The following is a 13,222-nucleotide window of genomic DNA, read 5'->3' on the forward strand; positions in this document are numbered from 1 at the left end:
AACTGTTACACAGTCTGGTCGTGAGGGCCCGAATGCTTCGGTACCTTTTTCCAGACGGCAGGAGGGTGAAGAGTGTGTGTGAGGGGTGTGTGAAGTCATTGACAATGCTGTTGGCTTTGCGGATGCAGCATGTGGTGTAAGTGTCCATGATAGAGGGAAGAGAGACCCCAATGATCTTCTCCGCTGTCCTCACTATCCGCTGCAGGGTTTTGCGATCCGAGATCGTACAGTTCCCGAACCAGACAGTGATGCAGCTGCTCAGAATGCTCTCAATGGTCCCTCTGTAGAACATGGTCAGCATGGTGGGAGGGAGATTTGCCTTTCTCAGCCTTCATAGGAAGTAGAGACGCTGCTGGACTTTCTTAGTGATGGCGCTGGTGTTGAGTGACCAGATGAGGCTCTCCGCTAGATGAACACCAAGAAATTTGGTGCTCTTGACGATCTCTACAGATGATCCGTCGATGTTCAGCGGAGAGTGTTCGCTCTGTGCTCTCCTGAAGTCCACAACCATCTCTTTAGTTTTGTCCACATTCAGAGAAAGGTTGTTGGCTCTACACCAGGCAGTTAGTTGTTGCACCTCCTCCCTGTATGCTAACTCGTCGTTCTTGTTGATGAGACCCACCACGGTCGTGTCATCGGCGAACTTAATAATATGATTTGATCTGTGCATTGCTGCACAGTCATGAGTCAGCAGAGTGAACAGCAGTAGACTGAGCACACCGCCTTGAGGAGCTCCAGTGTTCAGTGTGGTGGTGCTGGAGATGCAGTTCCCAATCCGGACTGACTGAGGTCTCCCAGTCAGGAAGTCCAGGATCCAGTTGCAGAGGGAGGTATTTAGACCCAGCAGGCTCAACTTCCCAATCAGGTGCTGAGGGATAATTGTATTGAATGCTGAACTAAAGTCTATGAACAGCATTCGTACATAGGTGTCTTTATTGTCCAGATGGGCGAGGGCTAAGTGGAGGGCTGTGGTAATGGCATCGTCTGTGGAGCGGTTTGGACGATACGCGAACTGTAGGGGGTCCAGTGAGGGTGGTAGCTGGGTCTTGATGTGCCTCATGACGAGCTTCTCGAAGCACTTCATAACTATGGGTGTGAGTGCAACGGGACAACAGTCATTGAGGCAGGACACTGAAGGCTTCTTTGGGACAGGAACGATGGTGGTAGTTTTGAGGGATGTAGGAACAATGGCGCTGTTCAGGGAAATGTTGAAGATGTCCATAAAGACATCCGCTAGCTGTTCTGCACATTCTCTGAGCACCCTGCCAGGAATGTTGTCTGGTCCAGCAGCCTTCTGTGGGTTAACTCTGCATAGAGGTCTCCTCACATCGGCCGTGGATAGACAGAGTACCTGGTCGACGGGACGAGGGATGGTCTTCCTTGGCGTTACGTTGTTCTGGTCCTCGAGCCGAGTGTAGAACTCGTTCAACGCATCTGGGAGGGAGGCGTCGCTATCACAAGCAGGTGAAGCTGTCTTGTAGTTTGTGATCGCCTCTATGCCCTGCCACATGCGCCGGGTGTCTCCGCTGTCCTGGAAGTGGCTGTGGATTGTCTGGGCGTGTGCACGCTTTGCCTCCCTGATGGCTCGGGACAGTTTGGCCCTTGCTGTTCTTAGGGCCACCCTGTCCCCTGTTCTGAAGGCTAGGTCCCTAGTCCTCAGCAGAGCACACACATTAGCAGTCATCCACGGCTTCTGGTTGGAGCATGTAGTGATGGTCTTGGAGACGGTCACGTCATCAATACATTTGCCGATGTCACTGCTGACGTGTACTCCTCCAAGTTGACGGAGTCGCCGTTGGTTGCAGCCTCCCTGAAGATATTCCAGTCGGTGCACTCAAAGCAGTCCTGAAGAGCAGAGGTGGCTCCTGCTGGCCAGGTTTTCACCTGCTTCAGAACCGGTTTTGAGCGTCTGACGAGTGGTCTGTATGCTGGAATTAGCATAACAGTGATGTGGTCTGAGTAGCCGAGGTGGTTATCCTTATTTACACCCGAAATTAATCAAAATGTAATTTTATTTTATTTTGTCCACAGCGCCTGCAGATAACCACACCACAATCCGCGCATCACTAATGTACAGATAAGTGAAATATGAATTGCAAGACAAACACAGTACGTGATCAAAACTTTTGAACATGTGCATAAAGTCCATGAAAATAAATGAAGAGAAAACTTATTAGAAATGTGTGTGACAAGTGTGCTCTTTGATAACCATCTTCAAAATGCTCACCCCTGACTCTTTATTAGCACCAGAGATTTCAAATCATGCAAATTTCAATTCAGTGCTTCCTAAGTTCCATCAGCATGCAGACTTTGCAACTGGAGGACACAATACGCTGGATCTTATTTACACAAACATCCCTGGCATGTACCGTGCAGAGCCCTACCCCAATCTTGGCTACTCAGACCACATCTCTGTTATGCTAATTACAGCATACAGGCCACTCATCAGCTGCTCTAAACTCATTCTGAAGAAGGTGAAAATCTGGGCAGCAGGAGCCACCTTTGCTCTTCAGAACTGTTTTGAGGGCTCCAACCAGAAGCCGTGGATGACTGCAAATGTGCAGAAGTCTAGAGACTTAGCATTCAGAGCAGGGGACGAGATGGTCTTAAGAACAGCAAAAGTCAAACTGTCCATGCCCAGAAAATTCATAGCAACTTCCTGGACATGGGATTAAGATGATCACAAACTACAGGACAACTTCAGCTGCATTTGACAGTGACAACTCCCTCCCCCCAAAGACCAGGTACTCTTTCTAACCATGGCCCATGTAAGGAGAACTCTTAATTAGTTTACCCATGGAAGTCTGCTGGACCAGACATTCCTTGTAGAGTGCTAAGGGATTATGCAGAACAGCTAGAAGAAGTCTTCACAGATGAGACCAACATTTCCCTGAGTAGCACATTTGTTCCTACATGCCTTTATGAAGCACCATGGTCCTAAAGAAACGTTTCATTTCACTGCATACTGTGTAAGCTATATATGGTTGAAATGACAATAAAATGTTGACTTGACACTGTGCTTATTGTCAGAGCACATTCCCTGTGGCACCAATGCTAAAAGAGGCACTTTGTGAAATCTACATGGCTATTTGTGATCTGCAGAATTCTCACTCCCCACAGACTGTTTACTATCACCTGAGATTTCAACCATGCAAATCTCAAATCAGTGCATCCTAAAATTTATTAGAATGTGGACTTTGCAACAAGAGGGCTGAATATGTAGGATCTTTTACATTAACATCACCAGCGGAGCCCTGTCTCCACCTCAGCTGCTCAAACCACATCTAAAATGAAAGCTTCTTGATCTCGGTTATTCTAATTGTAGCATACGGACCGCTCATTAGGCACTCTAAACCAGTTCTTAAGCTAGTGAAAATCTGGCAGAGGAGCCAACTATGCTCTTTAGAACCGTTTTGAGTGCACTGACTGGCACATTTTCAGGGAGGTTGCAAGTAGGGATGCACCGATACCACTTTTTTCCTTATGATCTGATACCAGAGTTTGCCAGTATCTGCCGATACCGATCCGATATCTGTGTTCTTTTCTACCTTCAAAACTAAAGAATGTATACAACTCGCTTAGTTATTACGATTTATTTGTTTCTGGCAAAGAAATACAAAAATGCCCATTACTGGATGAAAAATGAAAACACAAGAAACGTATTAATGCAGTAGCAAACAGTACTTTTAACAGTTAGTGGTATAACAATCTAAACCATATATACACTGCAATTATTAAATTAAATTATTTTCTGAAAAGGCAACATTTTAAAGTGAATCTTAAATTAGAACTCTTGAAACACTATGCAAAATGTATTAAACAGTAAACCTTGCACTCATCATAATAGGGATTTTCCACCCATCCTGCATTTCTTTGATGGATGCTGAAATAACGATGCTGGTTGTGTGTGACCCTCATAATTTCTTAACGTGTAGCACAGCGCTTTGCAAATCATAACTCACATCCATCCAATGTGCAGTTAAACTTAAGAGAGACATGGGGCATACGTCGGAGCTCCAAATATCTGTAGTGAAGATCGAGGACTGCACATATTTTAATTTGTCTGCAATGTGAGAGGAAACTTTGGAACATAGCTCAGGCAAAGCGGTCTCAGAAATGTACTTAATATATGGCAAACTATACAGTGGTTCCAGATGTTCCATGAGGTGACAAAAACCGATGTTTTCCACAACGGAGAGGGGCTGATCATTGAGAACAATGAATTCCAAGAGCTTTTCTGTTATTTTAACAGCTTTTGCGCTCTGTTGTGCCATTTGTTTTTGACTCTGAAAAGCATCCGTCAGGGTCATCTGCTTTGATGGATCATCCTTTTTCCCGCTTAACTTGCGCAAACTCCATGTGTTCTTTTGCATGATGCTTCTGAAGATGCTTGACATGTTTAACGCGCTGAGGTAAATGGAAAGGGCGCCTGCTAAACTTGCCTGTCTGTCAGAGGTGTTTGTGCAATATATTTCCTATAAAATGTATTATATTTATTTTCATTAATGCAATTTAATAAACAGTATTTTCCGCACTATAAGGCGCACCCGGCCGTGCGCCTAATATTCCGGTACGCCTTATGTGTGCACTGAGTTCCAAAATCTGTAAAAATGTTGTTGTGCGACTTTGGTAAGTGCTCCGCTTGATTGACTGTCGGACCATTTCCCACTGACACGTAATACGTACACGATGTACGCTGGCAGCGATAAACCAAGTACGCTTACCTCCGCCACGCCTCCGGTAAGTGAGGACTTTGATGGATTTGTGGAAGAAGATTGACTAAAAAAGTATGTCAGGGGCAGATCTAGACCTTTTTTAGGTTGGCTTCAGCCCCCCAGTCTGTGATCTCAGCCACCCTAAAACTATAAGTATAATTTTTACTTTCATAAATAAACAATAAAAATTACGTTAAAATGCAGGACATGTCGTCGATGGGAAAGAAAATTATTCATCAGTTTAATCCTAGAGCGATTTTTTTACTTTGCTTTTACGTGCGTGCTTTGTAGTCTTTCAATAGTGCGTCTTCAGCTGTCTGCTTTATTTGAACGGAAAAGCACAGGTACGCGCAGCGTGCACGCGCAGTCAGAGCCGGAGACATTTATCTATAAAGTTAATCGGCGGAAACACGCAAAGACAGCAACCAAAAGCAGTGAAATTTCACTATTCTTATTACCAGAGTTGTTACATAATATATAATATAAAACTCTTCTTGTTTTAAATTCTCACTGGGGGCTAAGCCCCCCTAAAGATGAAATCCTAGAACCGCCCCTGGTGTGTGTATTGTTAAATGGTAGAATAAAGTTCAACTAAACACTGTTTTGCTTCCGTTACCTTTTTTTGTGGACCGTATATTTTAGCATGCGCCTTATAATACGGTGCGCCTTATGTATGGGTTAAGTACAGAAATAGACCCCGTAATTGAGTATGTCTTATAATGTGCCTTATACTGTGCCTTATAATCCGAAGCGCCTTATGGTGCGGAAAATATGGTACAAGTATATTTTTCTTATAAGTTTAAGCAAAAGGACGTGTAGTTAAGGGTCTTGTCTAGATGCTTTTCACGGGGCAAGTCGTGGCCTAATGGTTAGAGAGTCTGACTCGTAATCCTAAGGTTGTGGGTTCGAATCTCGGGCCGGCCATAACTGAGGTGCCCTTGAGCAAGGCACCGAACCCCCGAACTGCTCCCCGGGCGCCGCAGCATAAATGGCTGCCCACTGCTCCGGGTGTGTTTTCACAGTGTGTGTGTGTGTTCACTGCTGTGTGTGTGCACTTTGGATGGGTCAAATGCACAGAACGAATTCTGAGTATGGGTCACCGTACTTAGCCGTATGTCACGTCACTTAATAGTCTATGATTTTTGCTGTTCATTAATCAACCACCACGGGCATCAGATTTGGATCAGTCACGCACCCCCGATACCCGATCCACTCAAAATGCTTGTATCGGCATTGATACCGATAGAAAATATATGATCGGTGCTTCCCTAGTTGCAACTGACAGCAATTCCACCAATCTGAAGAAATAAATAGCTTCAGTGACAAGCTAGGTTAACTTCTAGGCTATCACACATCCGTGCATGCCCAGAGAATCCACAGCCCCTTCCAAAACAAAGGTGACACCTTGTGAAGGTGTCAGGGCATCCAGGCAATCAATTCTTGCCATCTGGAAAAAGGTTCTGAAGCATTCAAGCAATCACAACCAGACTGTTTAACATTTTCTTCACACAAGCCATCAAACTCCTTAACACTCAGAGACGTGTCTGACATACACACCCATTCTGTGTCTTTATGTAACACCAGGGTTATAGAGGAATGTTGTTTCATTTCACCGTGTACTACATTAGCTATAAATAGTCAAAATGACAAAAAAGAAAAGAAAAGCCTCTTGATTTGACTACAATGCAACTGTGGAAATTAACAATGGAATACAACTCAAAGGCTATCACACAAGTCACCGTCAATTGTGGCATACACCAATGTGATGCATCGTCCATACTGCTGTTCTGCATGGGCCTGGACTTAGCGGAACACAGCGGAAGACAGAGGGTGATGAGGTAGTAGAGAAAATATTATGGAAAACCAAGTCCCACCATAGGGGATGCACCATTCAAGATAATATCATCAAGATTTAAAGTAAATGGTTTAATTTCCTTTAATTATTTTAATCTATTCAAAATTTTATAACAATAAAATGAAATGTTATTAATATGGAAAGACGGTTTTATGGTATATTGTGCCCTAAATGTTATGGTTAAATTGAAAAGATATATAAACACTACTGGTATTCATCTTAAATGCATTTACCTGTACAAAAAAATTATACCAAGTGTATTTTATTTTGTATATTTCCCCATGCCAGTTTCTTATTACAACTCCGTTAATACATTCGGACTGTGCTTAAGCCAGCTGTAGTAGACACCCGAGTGCACACATACACAGCAGTTTACAGTAACAACCTTTAGAGGAGTAAGCTTTTTTTAAGCAGTGGTTTACAGAGAGATGCAAATTTTTTCCACAATCTTAACCACAATCTTATCCCAGTTACAAGGTCACTTATTAAGGCCAAATATAAATTTTCCATTTATAAAACTTAGTTTTACATTATTTAGATGATGTCTGTATATCTACATAGGGATAGCAACATCTTGTTTACCTTACTTCCTGGATGCTGAGTACTGATGGAATTGTGCACATCCATTTGTGGTGCACCTTGGGTCAGCGTCTCTGCCAGCATACTGCCTGCCATGTTGGCCCCTGCAACCCCTGTTGTGCCACCTCCTCCCACTGGTGCCCCCTGTATCAACTGACCCTGGTACTGCATACTTGGTGCCACCCTGCCCCGTCCTGTTGGCCCCATCATCCCGTTCATCATCTGCTGTGTCATGTTCTGTCCCATGAGCCCATGACTCTGCCCACTGTTCAGCACAGTTTGGTTGAAGCCAGTATTGATACTCATGCCTGGACTGCTACAGTTGCCTGGGCCACTTGATGCACCAATGGGCTTCTGGGGTTGGGATGAGTGACTTGGTGAGGCCTGGCCCAGGGGGTTCTTGCACAGTGTACTCAACTGCCCACCCATGCCTGGTTGCCCACCACTTCCTGACTGAAGAAGCTGCGAGAGCTGCTTGTGCTTGGTGGCAGCATCTGGCATGATGGCACCAATCCTTTCAGCAACTCCTCCACCACCGTTGGTGGACATGGATGTCAAGACTGCATCACCATTCGGGATCAGCTCATCTGGGAGATCATTTTCCAAGTCAAACAAGGACCCCAAATCTAAAATGATAAAAGAGGGGAACAATTAAATACACACTGTGATAACAGTCTGTACTTTGAAAATGAATATCAGAAGCACCCAGTGTTGTTAAGTTTAAACAACAGCTTAATTTTCACCAATTAAAATGCCTGTTCTCTAGCTAGTCACTAAACACATTTCTGTCATTTGTTGTCCAAGATGCATTTTGACAATTTTTACAACAAATTCACCTGGTTGTGGCATCACTGATTTTGAGTTTCTCTAGCTTCTTAAGAAGTTATTATTATTTTATCTTTTCAATAACTGCATTGGTATTTAACTTCAGGTAATTTTTTTACAATGCATTTAATGCATCCAGTCTTCTGCTTTCCATAAAAGTGGCTAAATACACTTTATCTGTTTGTGGAATCAATATTCAAACCACCACAACAAGTTTGCTGGCACCTAAAATAAATGTTGTGATTATGATTAATATATTATGTTCCTATATATAATCAATGGCCAAACATTTTGAGAATGATACAAATATTTTTCAGTCTGCTTTAAAGTTTGCTGCTTCAGTGTTTTTATATCTTTTTGCCAATTGTTACTATGGTATACTGAAGTATAATTACAAGTATTTCATAAGTGCCAAAGGCTTTTATTGACAATTACATGAAGTTTATGCAAAGAGTCAGTATTTGCAGCGTTGACCCTTCTTTTCCAAGACCTCTGCAATTCACCCCGGCAAACTATCAATCAATTTCTGAGCCACATTCTGACTGATGGAAGCACATTCTTGTATAATCAAAGTTTGAAGTTTGTCAGAATTTGTGGGTTTTTGTTTGTCCACCCACGTTTTGAGGATTGACCAAAAGTTCTCACAAGAAAATTAAGGTCTGCTGAGTTTCCTGGTCACGGACCCAAAATTCAGATGTTTTGTTCTCCGAGCCACTTAGTTTTTGCCTTATGGCAAGGTGCTCCATCATGCTTTAAAAGGCATTGTTTGTCACCAAACTGTTCTTGGATGGTTGGGAGAAATTGCTCTCGGAGGATGTTTTTGTACCATTCTTTATTCATGGCTGTGTTATTAAATAAAATTGTAACTGAGCTTACTCCTGTTGCCATGACACAGGACTCATCTCAGCACTCACATTTTTGTCTCCGGACAAGCTTTTTTTCTGAATGTGCCAAACAATCGGAAAGAGAACTCATGAGTAAATAACTTTATCTCAGTCCTTTGCAGAAGATCAGTCTGTCCCTGATGTTTTTTTCTCAGAAGTGGTTAGTTTAAAACATTGCTGAAATGGGTGACTTGTCAGACAGGATTATGGGAGCAAATTTAGGAGGAGCATTTGTAACCTTTACAGTCAAAGTCTTTAGTTTCAAAAGCAAACGTCTACAGCATGATCAATTATATACATTATTCCAAAAAGCAGGTCAAGTTTATGTATAGAGAATTATATCCCCAAGGAAACATACAACTTGGACTGCCTGGTTCCAACTGTCAAACATGGGGGTGGATGTGTGAAGATTTAGGTAGCCATATTTTGGTATTCTGCTGGCCCCATCATTAGTCTACATCAGGGGTGTCAAACTCTGGCCCGTGGGCCAACTTTATGTTTATATTTAAAATTTAAAATTATATTTGGCCCATGAGATCATATCAAATGTGTATTACAGCTGGCTAGCCGTATGCTCCGCTAATACTACAAATCCCAGAATGCCTTGCCACTGTATTGACGCGTAGTCACGAACAGCAAGCGCCCCGCATTCTCTGTTGACAGTTGTTAACAACCATGCTACATTCACATTGGGCAAATTAATTCCACCCTCCACAAAAATGGCCAAATGAAAGATGGACAATAGGAGCTTTCAAGACAGGTGGGAGGCAGATTATCTGTTCACGAATATTAAGGACAGACCTGTTTGTCTTGTGTACGGAGCTAACGTGTCTGTAACGAAAGAATATAACATAAGACGACACTATGAAATGAAACATTATGAGACGTATAAGGAACAGGACGTAAAGCAGAAGCTCCAGAAGGCGGAGATGAAAAAAAGTCAGGAAGAGTTTGTCAAAAAGTGTATGGTCAAATTTTGCAAAATGAACACCACTGATGTGTCTTTTATTTCAAATTTACTTTCTCGTGTGTTTGTAATAACACACTGGTTGTACTGTGTGTGCATTTTCCTTGAGAACCAAGCAAGTTGATACCATTTGTTTATTATACCGCAATCGCACTATTGACCTCAATAATCACAATATGACATTTTCCCTAAATCACGCAGCCTTAATGTGTGTGTGTGTGTGTGTGTGTGTATGTATATATACATATATATACATATATATATATACTTATTTCGAACGAATGCTTAAAAAAATTTTTGTATTCGGCAACAAGAAAAACTTTATATAAAAAAGCTGCGTTTTCTCATGAGACTGCAGTGCATGCCCGCATGAGTGAGCGAGTGACTTTCAGGAGTCGGGGGATGGGGGGTAAAAGAGGTGACGGACACAGGCTGCTCACACAGCAACAGAGAAGGCTCGGATGAGCGAAAAAAGACTTCACTGCATCACTATTTTTGTTGAATAGATTTTTGTACCTTAACTGGGTTCCGATGGCAGTTTTTAACTTTCCGGAAGCGGAGTTTGATCGGGAGATTATTCCATTACGCTGCATTATTGACGTCTGCAGTCGGGTGCTCTTATGTTTGCTCTGTTTACGTAGCCACTCATTAAATTAGTAGAAATTCCTCTCATGGATTTGGGCAACCAAATAAAAAAAAGAGTGTGGCTGCTGCTGAGCCATCTCTTGGTCCTCCACCAGCCAAAAAACTTGCTCAAGTTCTGTGTGGAAGCATTTTACAGTCAGTGTTGCAGATAAACCCAAAGTGATATGTAATGTGTGCAAAAGTCAAATCAGCAGAGGCAGAGATATCAAACATCTGTCAACATCTGCTATGCATAATTACATTCACTTAAAGCATCCTCAACTGGTACTGTCAGCCAACCCCCCCACAAGCACCGAACCATCACAGCCATGTTCTGCCCCTGCAAGTCAGTTTCAATCACCTATTTTAGCTGCATTTAATGCAAAACAGGCTTATCCACCCAACCACCCCACTGCAAAGCAAATAAACACAGTGGGAGAAATGATTTGCCTTGACCTGATGCCCTAACTCAGTAGTGGAGAATAAATGTTTTCGCAAGCTTCTCAATGTGGTTGCACCTCGATACCAACTACCATCTCGTTGGCATTTCTCTCGCATAGTTGTACCACAACTTTACCAAGATGCGAAAACAAAACTAAAAGAAGCTCTCTCAAAAATTGAAGGGAAATTTGTGCACTGCACGTCTGACATCTGGACGAGCAAATTTTCCAAAAATGCATATCCTTCTCTCACTGGGCACTGGATAGAATGCAAACAGAGTCCACAAGGAATAGATGAACATAAACGTGTGACAGCACTTCTCAAGATGGAGGTTCTTAATGAAGATCACACAGCAGCCAACATTCTACATCACCTCCAGGACGTTGTGAAACAATGGCAAGATGATGTTGGAGAGAAATTTTCTGTTGAGTATTGTGTCACAGATAATGCCACTAACATGGTTAAGGCAATGGCTGATGGTAAATATGTGCACATTAGGTGTATGGCTCACACCTTACACCTAGTGGTAACAGCTGCTCTAAAAGAGTGCCGGGGAGTGACCAATGTGATATTGATTGCTCACAAGATCACTGGGTTTGTACACAGATCAAACAAAGCTGTGAACAAACTTCACAAAATCCAGGATGAGCTTGGCCTTCCCAAGAACACTTTGGTGCATGATGTGTCAACCAGGTGGAATCCTACCACATGCTCCAGCGGCTGTTGGAGCAGAGAGAACCACTGACTACCATGAGTGCAGAGATGGATCTGGGAGGTGTAATGTCACACCATCAATGGGAACTAGTGCAGGCCATTGTGATACTACAACCATTTGAGGAGGCAACATGCACTGTGTGTGAGGATGTGGCTTCTCTGTCTTCTGTTATCCCTTGTGTGCAGGCTCTCAAGACTGCATTAACAAACATAAAGTTGGATGCGGATGTACAGGCTCTTCCCGAGGCACTTAAAATAGTGACCACATTGCAGTCTCAGTTGGCTCAGCGCTTCCAGGCTGTCTTTGATGCCTCCTCAGGTCATTACTTTAAAGCCACCCTACTGGATCCCCGATTTAAGAGCTTGCCCATGTCATTACTTAGTACATCAGAGTTTGACAGGCTCAAGGCAGATGTGGCTGCAGAGGTGGATGCAGAATTCCAAGCGGATGATGTTTCTGGGGTACCTGAAGCTGCCAGTTCATCCTCAGTTGACAGTGAGTCCAGTGGGCGAAAAAGCCTCTTTTGGGGGGCAATGCACAATCCTGTTAAACCAAAAGCCAAATCTGCCTCATCTGGTGCTATGACCTTCCTCAAGATAGTTGAGAGCTACTTAGCTGAGGACAGCACTGAATCACTGACCTCAGATCCTGCAGTGACCTTCTGGTCAAAAATGATGCAGCCACAGCCAGCCCTGGCTCATGTAGCAATGAAATATCTCACCTGCCACTCAACAAGTGTCTCCTCTGAGAGGATCTTTAGCACAGCAGGAGATATTGTGTCCCCCCATCGCTCCAGACTGCTCCCCTCACATGTGGAGGAGCTTGTGTTCACAAAATACAACATGGAGAAATTTAATTGAGAGTATGTTGGCAGAAGATATCTTGTTCCAAGTGAAATATGGTTACCATAAAACATAAAAAAAATAATTAAAAACATAAATAAACATATAATAAACAAACAAACAAACAAATAAATAAAACATTAAAAAAAAAGAATTTAAAAAAAGGAATTAAAAAAAACAAACAAACCTGTGTGTCTGTTTTTTTGGCAGACAGTTGACAATAGCATTTCTGTATCATTTAGTATTATATAGAAAACAATTTTTGTTCTGCCAGATCTCCCAGTCAGGGGTTGATAAATTTTAGTTCTGGGAATTCTGTGCATTAGAAAGAAGAAGAACAGTTCTTTGAAGTATTATTTGTTTTTATTCTGTCTGTTCAGCGTCCTCCAACAAGGAGGGGTGGTGGTGGGGTTCATAATTGTTCACAATGGTATTTTATTAGTTGTTGGTCTAACCATGGATGAGGTAATGGCTGTTATGTTATTTTCTTTTCAATGATGTTCCTTGTTACATGTTCAAAAACATCAACCAATATTGCATATCCATAATTATTATAATAATATAATTAAGGAATACTTACACTATAATTCAAATTAGAAGTGTAAAGCAAAAAAAAAAAAACTGGATTTTTACGCCTATTTTGAATTTTATTCGAATACAAATTCAAATACTTTTCCCCCTCAACAAATACTGATACAAATACCGGCTGCTCTGCACACCCCTAATACATATATCACTATACATATATATATATAAAAACATTTTATACATGTAC

At 42.3% G+C, this 13,222-nt stretch overlaps 1 protein-coding gene across 2 annotated transcripts in view; it reads right to left on the minus strand.

Annotated features, from left to right (window-relative positions):
• The window catches only part of crebbpb (CREB binding protein b), an 86,103-nt gene that overhangs the window by 57,332 nt on the left and 15,549 nt on the right, over nt 1–13,222 (minus strand). For both annotated transcript variants that reach the window (XM_027141569.2, XM_027141568.2), the window contains exon 2: nt 7,153–7,775. In XM_027141569.2, the coding sequence (XP_026997370.1) occupies nt 7,153–7,775 (623 nt within the window). The remainder of the gene's footprint in view (nt 1–7,152; nt 7,776–13,222) is intronic.

The sequence above is a fragment of the Tachysurus fulvidraco genome, chromosome 15 (genome assembly GCF_022655615.1).
Source record: "Tachysurus fulvidraco isolate hzauxx_2018 chromosome 15, HZAU_PFXX_2.0, whole genome shotgun sequence".
NCBI classification, from domain to species: Eukaryota; Metazoa; Chordata; class Actinopteri; order Siluriformes; family Bagridae; genus Tachysurus; species Tachysurus fulvidraco.